The sequence below is a fragment of the Dasypus novemcinctus genome, chromosome 4 (genome assembly GCF_030445035.2).
Source record: "Dasypus novemcinctus isolate mDasNov1 chromosome 4, mDasNov1.1.hap2, whole genome shotgun sequence".
Taxonomy (NCBI): Eukaryota; Metazoa; Chordata; class Mammalia; order Cingulata; family Dasypodidae; genus Dasypus; species Dasypus novemcinctus.
In genome coordinates, this window is record NC_080676.1 from 161,665,793 (window position 1) to 161,685,331 (window position 19,539).

At 40.4% G+C, this 19,539-nt stretch overlaps 1 protein-coding gene across 2 annotated transcripts in view; it reads right to left on the reverse strand.

Annotated features, from left to right (window-relative positions):
* DSCAM (DS cell adhesion molecule) overlaps positions 1-19,539 on the reverse strand; it is a 791,503-nt gene that overhangs the window by 231,113 nt on the left and 540,851 nt on the right. For both annotated transcript variants that reach the window (XM_071214978.1, XM_071214979.1), the window contains exon 10: positions 3,412-3,531. In XM_071214978.1, coding sequence (XP_071071079.1) covers positions 3,412-3,531 — 120 coding nt within the window. The remainder of the gene's footprint in view (positions 1-3,411; positions 3,532-19,539) is intronic.

Here is a 19,539-nt window from a genome sequence, read left to right on the forward strand (position 1 = left end):
AAAATAACACAAATGGTTTTTGTGATGGTACTGTGCTTAGCTACAGTCACAGTTTGTAGCCCCCTTAAAGCTAGGTGTCATCCGGCCAGTGAGTAGTCAGCAGAATTGATTTATCACACACTCGTGGAAAGGTTCTGTGATGGTTAATTTCATGTGTCCTCTTGTCTAGGTTATGGTGTCCGGTTGTTTGATCAAACCTGGGTCTAGTTGTTGCACAGAGGTGTTTCTTAGATGGGATTATCATTGGTTGACTTAAGTAAAGGAAATTAGCCTGAGCAATGTGGGTGGGCCTCACTCGATAAACTGGACATCTTAAAAGCAAGAAAGGAGGGTTTAAAGAATCAAAAGGAATTCTACTCCAGGCTACACTTCCCCGCTTCTCCCTGGTCTCCTCGACAGACTCCAACATGCCCCCTCCAGGAAGTTCCAGCCTCCAACAGACCTGCCATATGAAATTTGAACTTCCTAGTGCCCGCAACTGCGTAGGCCAATTCCTTATTAAAAAATCTCTTTATGTATTTATTGTATATATTTACACTTCTCTACAACATTTACATATACATGGATGTGTAAACATACATATATGCCCAATATATATATATGCACACACACACGTAAACACATACATATATATGTTGGTTCTGCTTTGCTGCAGGACTGTAATTCAGGTGTTTAAAGAGAGCAAGAGAGCTGACTTGGGTAGGGGAGGCAATCCTTTCCCTTCTGTCTTCTGATTCTCTGGAGCTGAGCTCAGTGGCCCTCTAGTGAGGATGGATGAGGTTTGCTAAGAGTATCAGAAAGAAGGACATAAGCACTGGGTTTTTGATGACTTAGGGGAACCAACAAACCTGCCCTCAACTATGTACTTCCAGACTCCTTTCAAGAGAATTTCAGTTACTGAACCCAGTCCTAAGACAGATAACTAAATGTAATTATTACTAGTAATACAAATTCCACATAGACATTAGAATAATCACATTGACTACTCATATTTGTTGACTTGGAAAGGCCTTCACAGCATATTGTTAAGTGAAGAACTATTATACACCAGGAAGAATCATATGATCAGAAATGTTTAGAATTATTTTTATATCTATGGGTGTATATTTGCATTGGAACAGGTCCAGAAGACTAGGCAAAATACATTTACAGTAGTTATCTTTGAGTGATTATTTGTGAGTGACATTATTGGGGGGGGGGAGTGTAACCTTTTTAAAATTTGTTTTTGCCATTTGTTTCTTTAATGATTGTGTACTAAATATGAAATTTAAAGTGAAAAAGCTACTATAAATTAATTTTCAAAATCTGTGGAAAGGAATAAAATATCTTCCACCACATGTGATGGATAAAGGATTGTTATTCTATGTAAAACACTCACACTAATAAAATAAGAAAGAGAAATAAATGTACAAGTCACATGAATGAGAAATTCCCACCAGTTGGCCAGGGCACAGTCACACTGCTGGTAGGTGTGTAAAGTGCCCTAACATTTTCCAAAGGGCTGTGGGCCGGTACAGAACAAGAGCCCTAAATATGGCTGTGCTGTTTCACTTTTAGGAGTTTCCCTTGGAAAGTAATTTCCCATAAGCTCGTCGAGTTAAGCTACGAGGATGCTCATGCCTGCAGCATTTATAGTGATGAAAACCTGGACACAAACCAAGAGATGTAGGGAGCATCTACACAGGGGCAAATGTTGGGTGTGACTTTGAAGAAAGTGTCATGGAAAAGGTTCATAATATCATCTATGTGCATGTGTTAGGGTTCTAAGAGAAAACATTGTGAAATTTATTATAGGAATTGGATCATGTGACTATGGGGATTGATGATTCTGAATTTTGTAGGGCAGGCTGCAGTTGGGAAGTCCAAGGAAGGCTTTCAGCCAAGGGGAAGCTGGCTGGAAGAAGGAGAAATGGAAATTCTACCATCTGACTGCTGAAATCATCAGCTCTCCCTTTAAGGCTGGACTTCTCTCATTGCTGAAGGCAATTGCCTTAGTTGATTGTTGATGACATTGGCCACAGATGCAATCAACTGACTAATCTGTGAGGTAGCTTCACAGTAACAATCAGGCCACAGCTTGCTTGACCAAACAACTGGACACTGTAACCTGGTCAAGCTGAGACATAAACTTACCCATCACAGGGCATCTCTATCAAATAATTAAAGTTATTGCTGTTATCTTTTTTTATCTAGTGCAACATGCGGCTTTGAATATGGCCTAAAATAAAGAATCTCAGGAACAGGTGATCTGAATCAAAGACTTTATTTTTTTTGTTATTTTTTAAAAGCCTTTATTTTTAAACAAGCTGCTTTTCACAAGGGCAATGTATGTAATGCAGCAGCACTGTCTTTTAAAATTAAATTATTTTTTCTTCCATGAAATGGCATTTAGAGTCTTCTCTCTCCCTTCTCTTTCAAAAGATGTCTACCAGACTGTGCTGTGGCAAATGTGTCACTTGCTTATCTTCTGTTGCTATTGCCTCCATAACAAGAATATGCAGCATGTTATTTCAAAGAGAAATATTCAGAATATAAACTCTGATTAAGTAAATGAACAGCTACCCCCATAGCATCTAGACAAGTACAGTAAGTTTTAGATTGCTGAAAGAAAAGGTCATCACTTATTTGTTTATCCCTCCAGCATATACTTGGGTCTCAACTGTTTGCTAAATAAATTACTAAACTAAGAAGCATGAGTGAGAAAGAACTTCCAGTGTCTATAAAACTTCCACCACTAGTATTTCCACATTGCACATTGCTATTTATGTAATGGTGACATTGTCACCTGGAAATTGGGAAATGCTCTACATTTAGAAAGGAAGCAAGACAGGGAGTGGAAGCAGAAGCAGGTACAGAGGACAACTGTATGGGACACTGGATGTATTTAATGGTTTTTAAAAGGAACATACCAACGAGATGACATGTAATCCCGGAATTTGTATATTCTTAGGTAACCAGGTAATAAAACAATCACCAGATTTAGCTTTAATTTTCTAAAACCACCAAATCTCATAGTTAAATATTGGGGGTAGAAATCTTGAACAACAAGTAATTTTTACAATCACATTTGTGTCTCTACACCTGTGGGTTTGCAGTAGTTCCAAGCAGACCATCAATATCCAATAAAGGTGGGCAAGGTAGCACTTTCCTGGGTGCTGAAATAAATTATATGAATAACCTGCTTCATTTTTGTGGTCTATCCAAGGTCATGATATATAAGCATGGACACTTTCATGGACTGAATAAAATCAGGTAGGTGTACTAGTATATGTAAGAGATGGACAGACTTGGTGGAAGTTGGGACATATCTACTTGCAAGAAACACCTCTGGAAGGACTATAAATGCTCGTCTAAGCCTTTGGAATATGACATATGTTTGGTGAATAACAAGCAAGTCAAATAAGTACATACCTTTAGAGAATTTCCACACAATGGTGGGTACAGGATAACCCTCAGCAGAGCAATTGAGGATGACAGCCTTGCCATAAATCCCATCCTGGTCCCGGGGTTGAACCACAAACTTGGGAGGAACTGCAAAGAGAGAGACATCATCGGTAATTCAGATAGGACCATGGTTTAGTAGAGGTGTGATTTTTAAGAAATCCAGGAATTCTAATGTATCCCCAAAACACAGAACATTTTACATAGATGGGAAAATAAAAAGTGTTTGCAGTTTGGAACAAATTGGGTAAGAAATAGCACAGGCAATTTTTCTTGTTCATATCAATGAGCTCCTGCAGATGGATGTTACTTTGCACTAGAGAAGAGTGGACTCCTGCATTTGGGAGTTTGAGGAAACCAAGGGAATGTGACATTCTACTTTGGATTTACATTGCCAAAGATCTTTATGAATTCATTCTATGGAAAACAGAACTAGAATTACCATTTAAAGAGTAGACAAACCATATTTACGCCTCAAGGCAATGCTCAAGGGTATTTCTATTGGGTTTCAACTATTGAAAGCATTTGGTGTCAAAATAACTTCTAACAGGAGATGAAGGGAGAAGCAGTTAAGCACATGTTCTTGAACCTTTTCTAAAAATCTAATGGGGATACATTATTCTTGGTGTCAACACCATTCTGGGACAAAGGGAGACATTCGGGGCCAGGTGAAGTGAGATACCACAATGGCTCCATTATGTATCCATAAGAATCAGCAGCAGAAACAACTGCTCATTTGGGTAGTGCTGGAAAGTTCCTTCCCTACTCAAGATATACATATGGACAGTTAAAACATACCCTTCAAAAGAAAGCAAATGTTTTGAGTTAAGCTGTTGTGGGGTTTTAAGGGTCCTCCAGTTTTTGTTTAAAGAGAAGATACACATTCTTCTAAGAAAAGTAGCCTCTGAGGGTGTTATCATTCCCCAATCCTTCCCCTCAGGTCAGTAATTAACTATGGGATGGACTTTCAATAAGGTAGCTACAGGATTGTGGGAGAGCAGATGTGATCATTTCCCCCACTGAGTAGATATTTAGCAAATGTGTGTGCTTCCTCTCTGTGTCACAATTCCTGGTAAGGCGAGTTTTGCTTGCCTGGCAATATCCATGAAAACTCATTGTGAGACAGAGGGGCGGGCCTCTGTGTCACCAGGAGAGTTGGGGTCCAGCAACCATGTATGATGGATTGAGAAGAGGGTTAGAGTCTTGGCTAGCAAGGGACCTGGAAGCATGTCAAAATAGGAGCGTTGATAAAGGAGGAGGGAACAACATGAAAACACAAGAGGCAGCTGGAGATGGAACTCGCAGCTGTGCTACTGGAGAAGAGATCACTCTTAATTTTCTAGCCCAACCTAATTAAGAAAGTGTTAAAGCAGATGGAGATGCAACAGGGCATGAAGCTTAGGAGGATAGACCCTATGGCCAGACTCTGGGCTGTGAGTTCCAGCTCTGCCCCATCCAATAGGGGACCTTGTGCAAGTAGTCCAATCTCTCTTGGCCTTACGTACCTTACCTGTAAATTGGGGATAATTACAGTATCCATATCATAGAATTGTTATGGAGATTAAATGAAAAAGATTAGAAAAGTGTTCAGAATACTGAATGGCAGATGTTAAGTGCTTTCTGAGCAGGAGTTAGTATGGCAAATGCAGGCATGTTCAGCTTTAACATATCCTAACCAAGTTTCCAACTTAATAAAAGAGCTAAATCATTTATACAGCCAACAAGTTTCCGAGATATTGCTTAACTAGTAAGTAATATTACTTCATTTGGATGGTATTCTGAGAAAATTCTATTGCTTAAAATGTATATATGTTCAAAATAAAGTAAAGAGATGGCTGTCTTTCTTGGTGAGAAAATTACTTCTGGGGGAAATGCTAAATATTATATAAAGTGAATTTTTCTGGTAAAAATGATCACCCAACCTTGTGGTAGATTATAAAGTTTAAGAGACCTTGCTGGAATGGTTCTGCTCAGGGTGGAAGTTGAGTTTGCAGTAATTGACATTCTGTGTTCTCTGGCTCAAATTCTTCTGCTGGGAGTAAGGAAACACTGGTCAAATAAGCAGAACAACTAATTTCTTACCTTTCCCATGGAAAAATGTCAAAAATTGATTGGTGACTCTTACCCTCAATTTGGCTCTAATCCTAAAGGAAGCTACTTTAAAAAGCAACCAAAGAGGTTTCCACGGGGAAAAAACATTAACATATTTTAAGTAAAGTGGTTATAGATGGAAATCTAATTCCATAGATTATTACTGAAAACTGTTTCATATACTGGCGAGAGCAACCAGTGGATTCTCAGCGTAAGCCCCTCTGACCTGAGCCTTCCCTTCAGACACCATATTGATCCACAGTCCCTCGAAAACCCTAACGAAGAAGACTCTGAAGTAAGTGGGCTTTTGATGATTTATGGTGAAAAGAGTAATTAATAGCTCAGTTATTTCACCTTAAGTTCCTGTATCCTACAATCTGAAGCCACCTTGAACAAAATGCTACAGATTGCTAAGTGCATGAATAAGCCAAATCCTCACGCTTTCCTTAAAAGAGAAACTTAGATCATATAATACAGTTCCTTTTAAAGTTGATAGAATACTGTGATGATGAGTTTAAATACTCAGTATTTAAGTGTTTTATGTTTTAATCATTTCAGCAACAATGTGGGTCCCTTTCCTGAAAGTGAACTTGTAAATTACAATAAGAATTCTGTGTCTAGGGTGATCCAGGTGCTCACACCAATGGACCTGAGACCAAACATCTCAGACTAGACATCCTTAGGGACATACTTGAGTTGAGCTTTGCAGGGCAGTGGTAGAGGAGGCAGGCCTATAAGATGTTGTATTAGATTTCTAGATACATTTTTTTTGCCTACCCAGAGCCCACTATGAAAACAAAAGGCATACGCTCCCTTAGGGAAAAGGTGTGCTTCATATTAAGAAGATGGATAGAGCATTAGTGCTGACCCCAGCTTTTAATCCCCTTAAAAACAGCACCAGCTCCAGTGTCCACATAGAAGAGGTGGCATTGGATTGGGAAAAGTGGACATAATGGACAAAGGGTATGGGGAAAGGCAGGAAGAGATGAGAGGTGGAGGCGTCTTCGGGACATGGAGCTGCCCTGGATGGTGCTTCAGAGGTAATCACCGGACATTGTAAATCCTCACAGGGCCTACATGATGGAATGGAGGAGAGTATGGGCCATGATGTGAACCAATGTATATGAGGTGCAGAGGTGCCCAAAGATGTACTTACCAAATCCAATGGATGTGTCATGATGATGGGAACGAGTGTTGTTGGGGGGGCGGAGAGGGGGGGTGGGGGGGTGGGGTTGAATGGGACCTCACATATATATTTTTAATGTAATATTATTACAAAGTCAATAAAAAATAAAAAAATTAAAAAAAAAAAAAAAAAAAAAAAAAAAAAAAAAAAAAAAAAACAGCACCAGCTCTGGATGGGACTAGAGTTCCAGGAAAAGAAGGGTTGCTTAGATGAGGCCACAATGTTTCATATGTAATTCTTGGCAGCTCACTGTTGTATGTTCTAAGCACTGAGTGTGGTCAGCATAACTAGCAACAGTGGGGTCCCTGATAATTAAAAGGAAAAAAAGGCAGTTAATTGAAATAAAGTTGTTTGTTAAAGAACTATTTCCTGATTTAGGAGTGTTTTCTCTAAAACAGCAGTCAAAGAAATTGTGCTGAGAAAAGCAGGAGTTCCCCCAAGGAGTCACTTAATAATAAAAGTAAACACTTACTGGGTACCCAGTGTTTCAGATACTCTAAGTCCCCTCCTCTGACCCCTCCCAGCATTCCTCTAAAAATGATCCTTATTTTACTTTAAGTTAATGAAGGATCCTCACTGGGGTTTCACCCCTGACCTTCTTCATATCTCACTCAACACACTCCTGAGTGACTTCCAAGGTGATTTTGAGGTTTATATCCCCATCCTTACCTCTCCTTTATGGGTAGACCACCATATACCACTGACTGTTGGATATTTCACAGGTACTTCAAAACAAGCTTCCAAAATGGGAGCTCTATCCTAGTTCCTGAAACCTGTTCCTGTCACAGTGAGTGAGAACACCATCCATCGAGGTCCTCAAGAAAGGAAACAGAATTATCTTTCATATCCCCCTTGTTTCCTTCTAGATGATTCTACCTTGAGAATCTTTCCCAGGTCCTCACAGTCTTTTCAATTTCCTCTGCCATGCTCCCAAGCATGTCTGGTAGTAAATATGAGTGGTGAAGTGCCACCTCCCCTCACTCCATCTGCTTCCAGTGTCCTGGGTGGGATAGTTCCATGTACTTTGCCAGTGTACCTCACAAGTGCATGAGGCCTGCTACTTTGTTGCCTCAGGGTCGCCACTGAAGTCAAGAAATCTCAGTTTCACAGGTGCCACTCAGAAATGCGGGAGACAGTCATCCATCCATGAGGAACAGAGTCAGGGGATAAATGCCCCACCTCTCCATCCTCCAACCCAGTGAGACTATTCTGAGGCATGTTGTATGTTCAAGCTTCTTAAACTTCAGTGACATCAGAATCACCTAAAGAGTCATAGCAGCATTATTCACTATTGCCAAAAGTTGGAATCAACCCAAATGCCCATCAACAGATGAATGGATAAACAAAATGTGGTATATACATATAATGGAATACTACTCAGCTGTAAGAAGGAATACAGTACTAACACATGGGATAACATGGATGAGTTTTGAGGACCTTATGTTGAGTGAGGCAAGCCAGGCATTGAAGGACAAATACAACATGACCTCTCTGATATGAATTTAGCAAATTAAGCTGTCCCAGAGAGCTAGAGACTAGAAGATAGACTTACAGAAAATAGGGAGGGGAGAGGAAGGTTGTAAGCCAATGCCTACAAGGGTAGAATCTATGGTAAAGTGGAGGTAAGTAGTTGTGCAGTGAAGGGATAACATGCGGGCATAGGGATACTATTGGGTGGGGCTTTGCAGGCTTGAGGGGCTAAAGTTGGGAGGATGGGTCAAATGGCTCATGAAATTGGGGAGACGGTTGGGGGAGCAGATGAAAGGGTTTGTAGCTGAAACTATAATGTAGAGAAAACTTCAGAAAATACAATAAGGAAGGGCTACTGGTTTAAGGTGTGTGATAGGGGGCGTCTGGCACAGGATGCTTATGGGACAGGCTTCTAGAGAATGTGTGAATGCTCATCTTGTCACAGTGTGTTATATCAGTGGGTGGAGACCCATACAATGAGTGGGAAGGTGTTGTACCTCCATGCTGGGAAGGCCTGATGTTCTCAAACAGAGGGAATGGTGTCTCTCAAGGGCATGGGTGGCCCCCAGTGGGGGAGGACAGACTAGTGTGTTAAGCCCTTAGCATTGTTGCAAGGATCTATGAATCTTGCCCTTCAAGCAGTGAAGTTGTGCGCCCCAAGGGGAGTGGGAGAGAGGAATAGAATAGATGGAAGAAAGGATAATTGGGGGCAATGGAAGGGTCCCCCAAGATTGTGCAACAATGGATATAGGCGATGTTAAATTTCACCAAAAATTTATAAAAGCATATAGTCTAAAATATAAACCATAATGTAAAACATAATGTAACTGAAATTTATAAAAGTGTACAGTCTAAAATATAAACCATAAGGCACCATGGTTGGTAGTCATGTTTCAATATCTTTACATCAGTTGTAGCAAATGTTAACATTCACATGTAAAAAGATCATTGCTGGAGAAGGGGGAAAAGGGTTTGATGTTGAGTATATGGGAGTACGCTATAATCTATCTGTGACTTTACTGTGACCTAAAACTTTTTTGAAGTATTAACAAAAAAAATAATAAAAAAGGATGTAGACACTGAGGAAGAAATGAGAGAGATTGCCTTGCCACTATACATACAGGGCAAAACCTATTACAGTGATGAAAAGCAAAATGTCAAAAAAATTTTTATGATATTTTTCAGTTTTTAATACCCCAATTTATTTTTACTTTATTTTAGTTTTTCTCAATTACTGTTTATTCTATTTCTAATCTTTAAACCTGTTATTACTATTTCATTTTCCTACTAATTGAATTTGGCAATATATTAGGCTTCATTTTTGAAGAAGTTTTGGATCACAGAGGAGTAAACTATGGCAGGGGAGGAGCACTGGTATTGGATGTCAATTATGGGGGACGCATGGGTGGGAGGGAGTTCTCCAGGGCATGCGTACAGGGTATATAGGTATGTTCAGTTGCTCATTGGGTACTGTCATAGTGGGTAGAGTTATACATGACAAGTGAGGGAGTGTTGAGGTCTCATCCTGGGGAGCTCTGTCACATTCCCCAATGGAAGAGTAACAATCCTCCCAGAGCAAGGGCAAAGACCAGTAAAGAAGGATGGTCCAATGATGGGCCCTTGATACTGATGACTATGCTTATGAGCCTGTGTGCTTGGGCCTAGAGCTGCAGGGTGCCTAAAAGTTACCTCCTGAGAACCTCCATGTTGCTCAGATGTGGCCACTCTCTAAGCCAAACTCAGAATGTAAATGCATTACCATCCCCCCAGCATGGGACATGACTCCCAGGTATGAGCCTCCCTGGTGCCAAGGGATTACTACCAAGCAGCAGCTGGTGATGCAACTAGAAAAAGTCCTTGAATGAAAGGGGGAAATGGTAAAGACAAATTAGTTTATATGACTAAGAGACTTCAAAATGAGTTGAGAGGTCATTAGAGAGGTCATGCTTATGCACGTCTCAGCAAGATCCCAGAGACAGCCAAAGTAGATACAACTCCATGTAGAGGTGCTCCTGAGGGCTACGGAGAAACCCAGGTCCTATGGTCATGGCAGATGGCTCTGGAGTTTAATGCCTTCCAGTGTGCCCTACTTTTGAATTTGTGCTCCTGAGTGTGATGGAGTTGGACTCAGATGTGACATCTTTACACATGCCTCTTCCATCACTTTTATTCAACCTGTGGTTAGTGCTGGGGTTGGTGTGTGCTCAGGAGACTTGAATCTCTGAGATGTCCATGTGCAAGCTGGGTCCTGAGCCTCAACAGAGTTGCAAAACCTATTCTTTTGTTTGTTGGACTTACTCAGGTTAGCTAACAAGGAAGTGAGGATGGTCACTCAGGTTAGCTAACAAGGAAGTGAGGATGGGAACCAAAAGAGTCTACAACTGCAAGCAGGAGAATTGCATCCATCAGCCATGTGGAATTATCTAAGCCCCCTGTCAATTTACAGGTGGAGTGGACATCACCATCCCAGGGTCCTCAGGTTAGAGGAATAAAATATGGATTAGAATGTACTTACTGAAATTCTACTACAGAATTATTGTGACTCTAGCAATGGAAGAAATTGTATCATTAACGTGGAGACAGTGGCCTCGGGAGCTCCTGAGGGCAGGGAGAGGGAAGAAGAAGTGTGATATGGGGCGTTTTCGGGACGTGGAGATGTCCTGAGTGATACTGCAGGGACAGACGCAGGATATTATATATCTTGCCATAACCCATTGAGTGGATTAGGGTAGAGTGTAAATTACAATGTAAACCATAATCCATGGTCTGTAGTAGTGCTCTAAAATATTCATCAAATGCAATGAATGTGTCACAATGATGAAAGACATTGTTGATGTGGGAGGAGTGGGGTGGGGATGGGCAGTGGGGTATATGGGAACCTCATTTTTTATGTAACATTTTGTGTGATCTATGTATCTTTAAAAAAAGGCAATGAAATCATATTGCTGAATTCATGCTCAGAGATGTGGACTCAGTAGATCTGGGATGGGGCCCAAGATTCTGCATTTCTAGGAAGCTCCCAGGTGGAGCTAAGGCTGCCAACTTACAATTTGAGCACCACTGTTTTATATGATTCCTTAGAAGGTCCTTAGTAGGCATGAATTCTGGTAACCCACAATAGCAACTAACTCATTAAAGCACTTTTAATGACTCTTTTTTCTCCCTTCTGGATCTAATTTTCCCCATTCTCTCATTTCTGGACCCAGGAATTATATTCCATATAAACTACCTGCAGTCAAGTTGGTACATGCTACAGTGCTTTCTGGGGAACTCAACCTAAGACAATGTCAGTATTGTTTCTCACCTGGGTTTCCAAAGCAGTTTCAGTTCACTGGTCTACCTGCCACCTACTATCCCAGACTAATCTACTCCTATACAATGGCCTAAAGAATCCTTCTAAAACACAAATCTGATGATTTGACTTCCCTGTTTAATATCGTCATTGTATTTTCATTGCCCTTTGATGTACAGTGAGTGAGACCACCATCCGTTAACTCCCCAAGAAAGGAAACAGAATTATCTTTCATATCCCCCTCATAATTTGAAGGCTTTTTATGAATTGTCCCTCAGTCTTCAGCTTCATCTATTGACACTTCTCTTCTTTCTGGCTTTTCCTCAGCCATTCTAAAATCCTTTCGTCCAGTCCCCGCGACCACTCTTGCTGCTTGGTCTGCACGCATACTGCTGCATCTCTTTGTTTAACAATTCTTACTTATTATTTACGTCTCAATGTAAAGGTTACTTAGTCTGGGGCATCTTTTCCAAAGCTGTGGATGAGTTGAAGGACTTCACAGAACCCAGAATTACCTTACCATAATCTCTATCATATTTGCTTGGTATTGCTTGTTGAATGGTTGCAAACCCTGCAAGAGCAAAAACCATGCTTTTCTCGCAAGCCGTTGTATACCTAGCATGAAGCAAAGTATCAGAACAAAGAAAGTACTCTGCAAATATTTTCTAACTAGGCAAGCAAATTAATGGATATTATTATTTCAATTTTATAGAATAGGGATATGGACTTTGTCTAACAATAGCATGAGTAAGTTAATAACTTGGGTTAGAGTGATGCCAAAACCCAAAGTCTCTAAGGAAAGAAGGACCACTCCAAGGGGTACATCAGAGTATACCATGGTGGGACTCTGGTCAACAAGATGTAGAACCTGAAGGGGAAGGATGCAGAACTTCCAGGACTATTGCAATTTGGGCCAATATTTACGACAGAACCCAAAGACTCTGAAAATTCTGTACTGTCTAATTGTATAATTCCCCCAAAGATGCTGGTTTCTCTATTTTTCTTTTTAAAGCAGCTTTAGATTACATGAAAGTTAGATAAAAATATAGGAGATTCCAATATATCATCTCCTCTCCCCCCTCACCTTTTCCCTTATTAATAAATCTTTCATTAGTGTGGTACAATGGTTACAATTAATGAACACATATTGAAGCATTGACAGTAACCATGGTCTGTAGTTTACATTATGGTTTACGCTTTGCACCTCACAATTTTATAGGTTTTGACAAAATGTGTAATAGCTTGTATCGGTCATTACATTGTCATGCAGAACAATGCCAATGTTCCAAAAATGCCCTCGTTACACCTATTCTTCCCTTTCCCATCCCTCAGAAACTCTGGTGGCCACTGCCTTTACATCAATGATATAAGTTCTTCCATTGCTAGAATAATAATAAGTCTACTTTAGTCCATAGTTGCATTCCCCCCTTATGTTTGTTTGTTCCTCAGTCTTGAGGATTTGGGGATGGTGATGCTCATTCTCTTTCTGGTTGAGAGTGGGCTTAGATCCCATGGGGCAGATGGATGGAACTGTTTTGCTTGCAGTTGAGGATATGCTCTGTTTTTTGGGATGGGCGTTGTCCATCGTCATCCCTTTGTTAGTTGTCTTGGGTGAGTCCAATGAACTAGAGTGTTGCAGCTCTGATGAGATTCAGGGCTCAACTGGCATACAAAGAGACCAAAGATTTAGGTCTTTGGGACATATATTAGGTGAGTATAGTGTTAATTATAGGTTCCAATTAAAGGTCAGAAGAGCCATGTGTAGGGAAATTATAAATGAGTCTAACTCTGATACATTGGGGAGCATATATATTCCAAAGTAAGGCCCGCTGACAGGGTGCCAAACTCCTGAGATTGTCTGCCCTGCCTGCTGTGTCTAGATGTTCATTTTTTATAAATATGTTTTGGTTTCTTTTTATTTGTATACCACTTTATTTGTTACATTGTAATGAGCATGTTTACCAATTTACCTGGCTTTCCAATAGAGAGAATTTTCCAATGGAGGTGAGAAGGCATTAAAGAGGGGGAAGGGATGAGTTCAACCAAATAATTATATCACATTTCTAATAGGCAATGTAGGTCATTTTTACTATACATTTCTCTGGAACACAACTACATGAATATTATCTAGCACCCCTATCCTCCTAAGAAGTAATAAGATGTATATTCTAAAATACCAAATTCCCATCATGGGATCCAAATAATTGACAGCATCTGAAATCTTAAAAGGTAACTGAGAAAGTTTCCTTACTGAAACTAGCATTGTCTAACATATAGCAGTCTTTGGTTTGATTTATTAAAGGGGGAAATTATTTTTGTTGTTTTTCAGGAAGGAATAATATGTTCATAATAGGAAAGGCATTTTTCTAATCTTAGATGTAGTCAAATGCTTTATGTTTGCAATTCATGATCCTTAAGTTGCTATATATTTTTGACAAATGGAGTTTGGTTCCCTAGCTGCAAACAGGAACAGTGATTCAGTTTTACTGAAGGTAAAACAATTGGAAGTTATTTGTTATGGGGGGTATATTAGTCAGCCAAAGGGGTGCTGATGCAAAATACCAGAAATTGCTTGGTTTTTATAAAGGGTGTCTATTTGGGGTAGGAGCTTACAGATACTAGGCCATAAAGCATAAGTTACTTCCCTCACCAAAGTCTATTTGGAGCAAGATGGCTGCCGATGTCTGCAAGGGTTCAGGCTTCCTGGGTTCCTACATTCCCAGGGTTTGCTTTTCTCTGGGTTCAAAGTTCCTTTCTTCCTGGAGCTGGCTTCTCTTTCCATTGTCTGCTGACTTCCTGGGGCTCCAGCTTAAGTCTTCAGCATCAAACTCCAATATCAAAACTCCAACATCAGAACCCCTCAATTCTTTTCTTTGCCATGCCTTTTATCTCTGAGTCTCCACCCCTTGGTGGTGGGACTCAACACCCTAATCATAACTCAATCATGCCCAAGTATGGATCAGATTACAAGTATAATCCAATATCTATTTTTGGAATTCATAACCATATCAAACTGCTTTAGGGGATAGCTAAATATTACCATTCTCTGGTGGATGGCATTTTGTTGAGTTGATCATTGGTCAAAGTCTTGGTAAGATGTCATTTATCACACTGAAATCTATCACACCAAGAATAGATGACCTCACTCCCACCCAGCTGTCTGACTTCAAAACTTTCCCTCCTCCATCTCCTTTATTCAACAGTGGGCATGCTGGTTTGGACACCCCAAACTTGCTCCTGACTTATGGCCTTTGTATTTTTGGCTCTCTGCCTGGAATTCTCTTGCTCTACAGAGCCATTTGACTCACTTTCTTGATTCATGTATCTGCTCAAAATGCATTCCTTCAGAATAGCTTACTCTGTTCATCCTATCTAAATACCATCCCCATGTCTGTCATTCTCAACTGCTTAGCAAGCTCTTATTTTCATAGAACATGCAGATGCCTGACTTTATCTATTTCTTTGAGTGTTTTTAATTGTCTCCCTCCTCCACTAGAATGTGAGCTCTATGGAGCAGGGATATAGGGACTTAGTCTTTCTCTTTTAATTAACACTTATCCCCTGTACCTAGAATAGGGTCTATAAAAATAGATGCTTAATAAATACTTGTTGAAAGAATGAAGTGAAATTATAGCATGGATACATGGTATCAGAAACTGGGTCAATTAACAAAGCCATAAAACAGTTCCTTGTGTACTACTCTTTTTCCAGTCAAACAAAGGTCATCTACATGCCTTTTAGATAATATGTTTGTTTCTCTTTGTGGCAGCTAATCATTAAAAGACAAACACAACAGGTCCTTCACAAGACATGGAGAAGTTTGAGAAAACTTATCTCACTGGAATCTCTTGATAGGCAACCATTGTGTTGGCAGCTTTTCTATCAGCGGTGCAGAGCTAATTTTAGGAACCAAAGGGCAGATATGTTCTATCATTAAATCCAAAACTTTTCCTCCAAATGGTTTCATTACTACAAAGGTCACCCAACTGAGCCTGACATGAGGGAGATGATTGGTCCACTGTCAGCACAGGCCATGGGGCACATTTGGAAGTGCCAAGGTTGTTATACATTTTCCTATGACAAGAGTTAATTTATTTTAAATTAAGTCCTTATAAGTCTTCCCAGTGACCCAGGCTATCAAAAGTGTCTTAAGCTTTACACCAACCTAGAACTGTGACTGTTAAAAGAAACAATTAGAAATTAGACCCCTAATTCCATTTCCATCATATCCATTCATTCTATATCTGTTCTAAGTTATCACTTCCATCTCCCACATGCATTTTATCATCAACTCCTATAATTTCTTCAAAATAAACTGTACTTTAACTCTTTTCCCAAGTTCACCACTTTATTTAATTGCTTCATGCTTCGATTACTCACATGGTCTCTTCAATATGATATGTGCTCGATCATGTTCCCCAAGTCATACCAATGTGAGCAGAAGGAAGAAAGAACTAGATGGAGGGAAGTGGAAAGGTAATTAAGACTTACTGAGGGTGGACTTCTGCTGGGTATTGTGATAAATATTTTATTATATTCAACCCTCAGAAAATCCAGTCAGGTATTAACCCTTCCCATAAAAAAGAAGAGGTAAAGATAGATTAAAGACTATCTAACATCACAGAACTAATAAGTGTCCAACTCATGATAGGGATGACAGGGAGGAGGAAATGAGGGTAGCAGGGAAGGAGGTGTAGTAGATTAAATTATGTACCCCAGCTGAGATGTGCTCTTAATCTTAATCCACATTCTTGTGGGTGTGAACCCACTGTAAATAGGACTGCTTGAAGATGTTATTTTTAGTTAAGTTGTGGCCCAGCTAAATGAGGGTGGGTCTTAATCTGGGTTACTGGAGACCTTATAAAAAGGACCAGGAAGTCTCCAAAGCCAGAGAAGAGAGAACATGGCCATGTGACAGAGGAGTGCCCTCAATAGAATGCTACCCACCCTGGGACAACGTATTGGTTTGCCTTTGCCTTAATTTGGAACTTCTGGCTTCTGAAACCTTGAACTAATAAATTCTTTTTGTTTAAGCTCAAACAAGTTTGTGATATTTGTGAGAGCAGCTCTGGTAAACTAAGGTAGGTGGTAAGGGCTCAGGCTTGCAGGCAAATGGTCCTTACTTGGTTCTCTTATCTGCAGACCTACAGCTCACTACCTGCCACCAGGCTTGCCTTCCTCATGGCAGGGGCATCCACAAGATGTTGGGTTCAAGAACAGTTATGGTTCCCAACCACTTCCTACATCAAGTGCATACCTGGCTTGCTCTGACCGTGACTTGCTTGCTCCGACCGTGATTGTGATGGTTAGGCTAATGTGTTAAATCAGCCAGGTAATAATACCCAGTTGTTTGGTCAAGCAAGCACTGGGCTAACTGTAATACAATAGTACTTCACAGACTTTAATCATCAGTGAATTGATTGCATATATGACTGATTATTTCTATAATCACCTGAGGAGATTGCCGTCAGCAATGACTGATGTATCATCCAATCAGATGAAGACCTTAAAAGGATAAATGATTTCAGCATTCAGAGAGAGAATTCCCCATCTCTACTTCAGACAGCCAGCATCTCCTGGGAATTCAACAAGGACCTCCATCTGAGTCCCTGGCTTGCAAGCTGCCCTACACAATTTGGACTTGTGAATTCCTGTGGTGGCCTGAGACAATTTTCTAAAAATTGGGAACTATTTACAGATCTCTCCTTTTGATACTGTTTCCCTAGAGAACTCTATCTAATACAATGGCCCAGCCTTTTCCCATATCTATGTCTTAGCCTTTTTGGGTAGGCTAGGTACAGTGTACTTTATTGATGGTACATGACAAGATAGGGCCCTCTAAGCCCTTCCCCTTCTTCAGGGGATCTGGGATGGAAGCTGTGGAGATGGGTGATTCTCAGTGTTGGGGAATTGAGTTGGGGCTAGGATTCCCCAGAAGATGACTGCCTCTCTCTTCTTCTCATGCTGTTGCTGGGCTCTTACTCCTTGGGGGTCATGTGGGCCATAAGATCCACCACCCTCTTCCTGTAGCCAAATTTATTGTCACACCAGGAAATGAGCTTGGCAAAGTGGTCATTGAGGGCAATGCCAGACACAGCATCAAAAGTGGAAGAGAGGGTGTCACTGTTAATGTCTCAGGAGGCAACCTGTTGCTCAGTGTAGCCCGGGATGCTCTTCAGGGGGCCAGAGAATGCCTGCTTCCCCACCTTCTTGATGTCACAGTAGTTGGCCACTTTCTCCAGACCACAGGTCAGAGGCACTATGGGCACACTGGGGATGGGGATGTGGAAGGCCATGCCAGTGAGCTTCCTATTCAGCTCCAGGATGACCTTGCCCACCACCTTGGCTGTGTCAGTAGATGCAGGGATGATACTCTCAACAGCCCCAGGGCCTTCACATTTACCAAGAGCGGTTATCCACAGTCTTCTGGGTGGCAGTGATGGCAAGGAAAGTGATCATGCATCCCTCCACAAGGTCAAAGTTTCATGGGTGACCTTGGCCAGGGGATGGGGGAACAGGTAATTGGTGGTACAGGAAGCATTGCTGACAATCTTGAGGGAGTTATCATATGTTTCAGGGTTCATGACCATCACAGACATGGGGAATCTTTGAAGGGGCAGAATGATGACTCTCTTGGCTCCACCCTTCAAGTGTGCCCCAGCCTTTTCCAGGGTTTCCCTTGTTGTTATCAGAAAATATGATTGAGGGCTTCTTTCCTCATTCATTACATGGAGAGTAATTTGATGGCCTGACTATCTATAAAATTCCCTAGGCTACTTAAAGAGGTAGGGCTCACAATTTCTATTTTACAGATGAGGAAACTGAGGTTCAGAGAAATTCATTCTTGTGTCCAGGGGTTCCATGAATTGAAGAATCTTGTATAACTTATTTGTTTTATTTATACAGTTAAAAATCAATAGATTTACTAAATTTATGATGAAATTAGGATATTTTTAGATACATTATAAAATATGATACAGCTTATTTGGAAGAGAGAGTGCAATTTTAAATAATTGAGTGTCACATTCAGAAGGGAACCTGAAGTTTATGCAGGCTAGCAGCTAACCCATCACATCCATTTCCTCTACATGATCTCTTCCAAAACATCATACAGTTTTTGACAGAGGATGTCACATCCCTTGGCTGGAAAGCCACTATTTTGGAAAGCAAGTTTACCTCATTATTTCATTTTTTAAGAGTCCTGAACATGACAAAGTTTATATTTTGATGTTTCAAAGATTCAAGTACCATTTATATAAAATAACATTCATAGATTTAAGTCTATAGTTTAATAGGGTTTGGCAAGTACATAAACCTATAAAACCCACACCGCTCTCAAGATTTACACTATTTCCATCACCCCAGAAACTTCCCTCATCAATTGCTAACCCTCCATTGCCATGGCAACTACTCTTCCGACTATCCTCATGGATTAGTTTCTTATACCTTCTTATAAATGGAATTACAGAATAAATAGGTTAACAAAGATACAGCTCCTAATATTCCTTTATTGTCCTTCAGGGTCTGTAGGAATTATAATGTTGTTTGTCATTGTATTACATGTTTCCCATTGCTGCTGGGACCATATACCACAAACTGGTGGCTTAAACCAACACAGAGATATTCTTTTATAACCCATGTGGTCAGAAGACTAAGGTCAGCAGAGTTTCACCCCTTCTGGAAGCTCTAGGGGAGAATCCATTTCCTTGACTTTTTCAGCTTCTAGGGAAAGCATTTCTCGGGGCTTATGGTACCTTTCTCTATTTTCAAAGCCAGCAGTGTTATCACCTTCAAGTATCATTCTCTTTCTCTGGCCTTCACTTCCATTGTCACATCTCCTGTTCTTCTCTTTCATTCTTATAAGGAACCTTGGGATTCCATTGGGCTCATCAGGTTACTCCAGGGTAATCTCCCTATCTTAAGACCCTTAACTTAATCACGTTGGTGAAATCGCTTTTAACATGTAAGGTAATTTATTCACAGGTTTCAGTTTTTTAAAGTTTAGGATGTTTTTTACATTATAATTTTGATTCAATGCCAATTTCACAGAATTTTATTT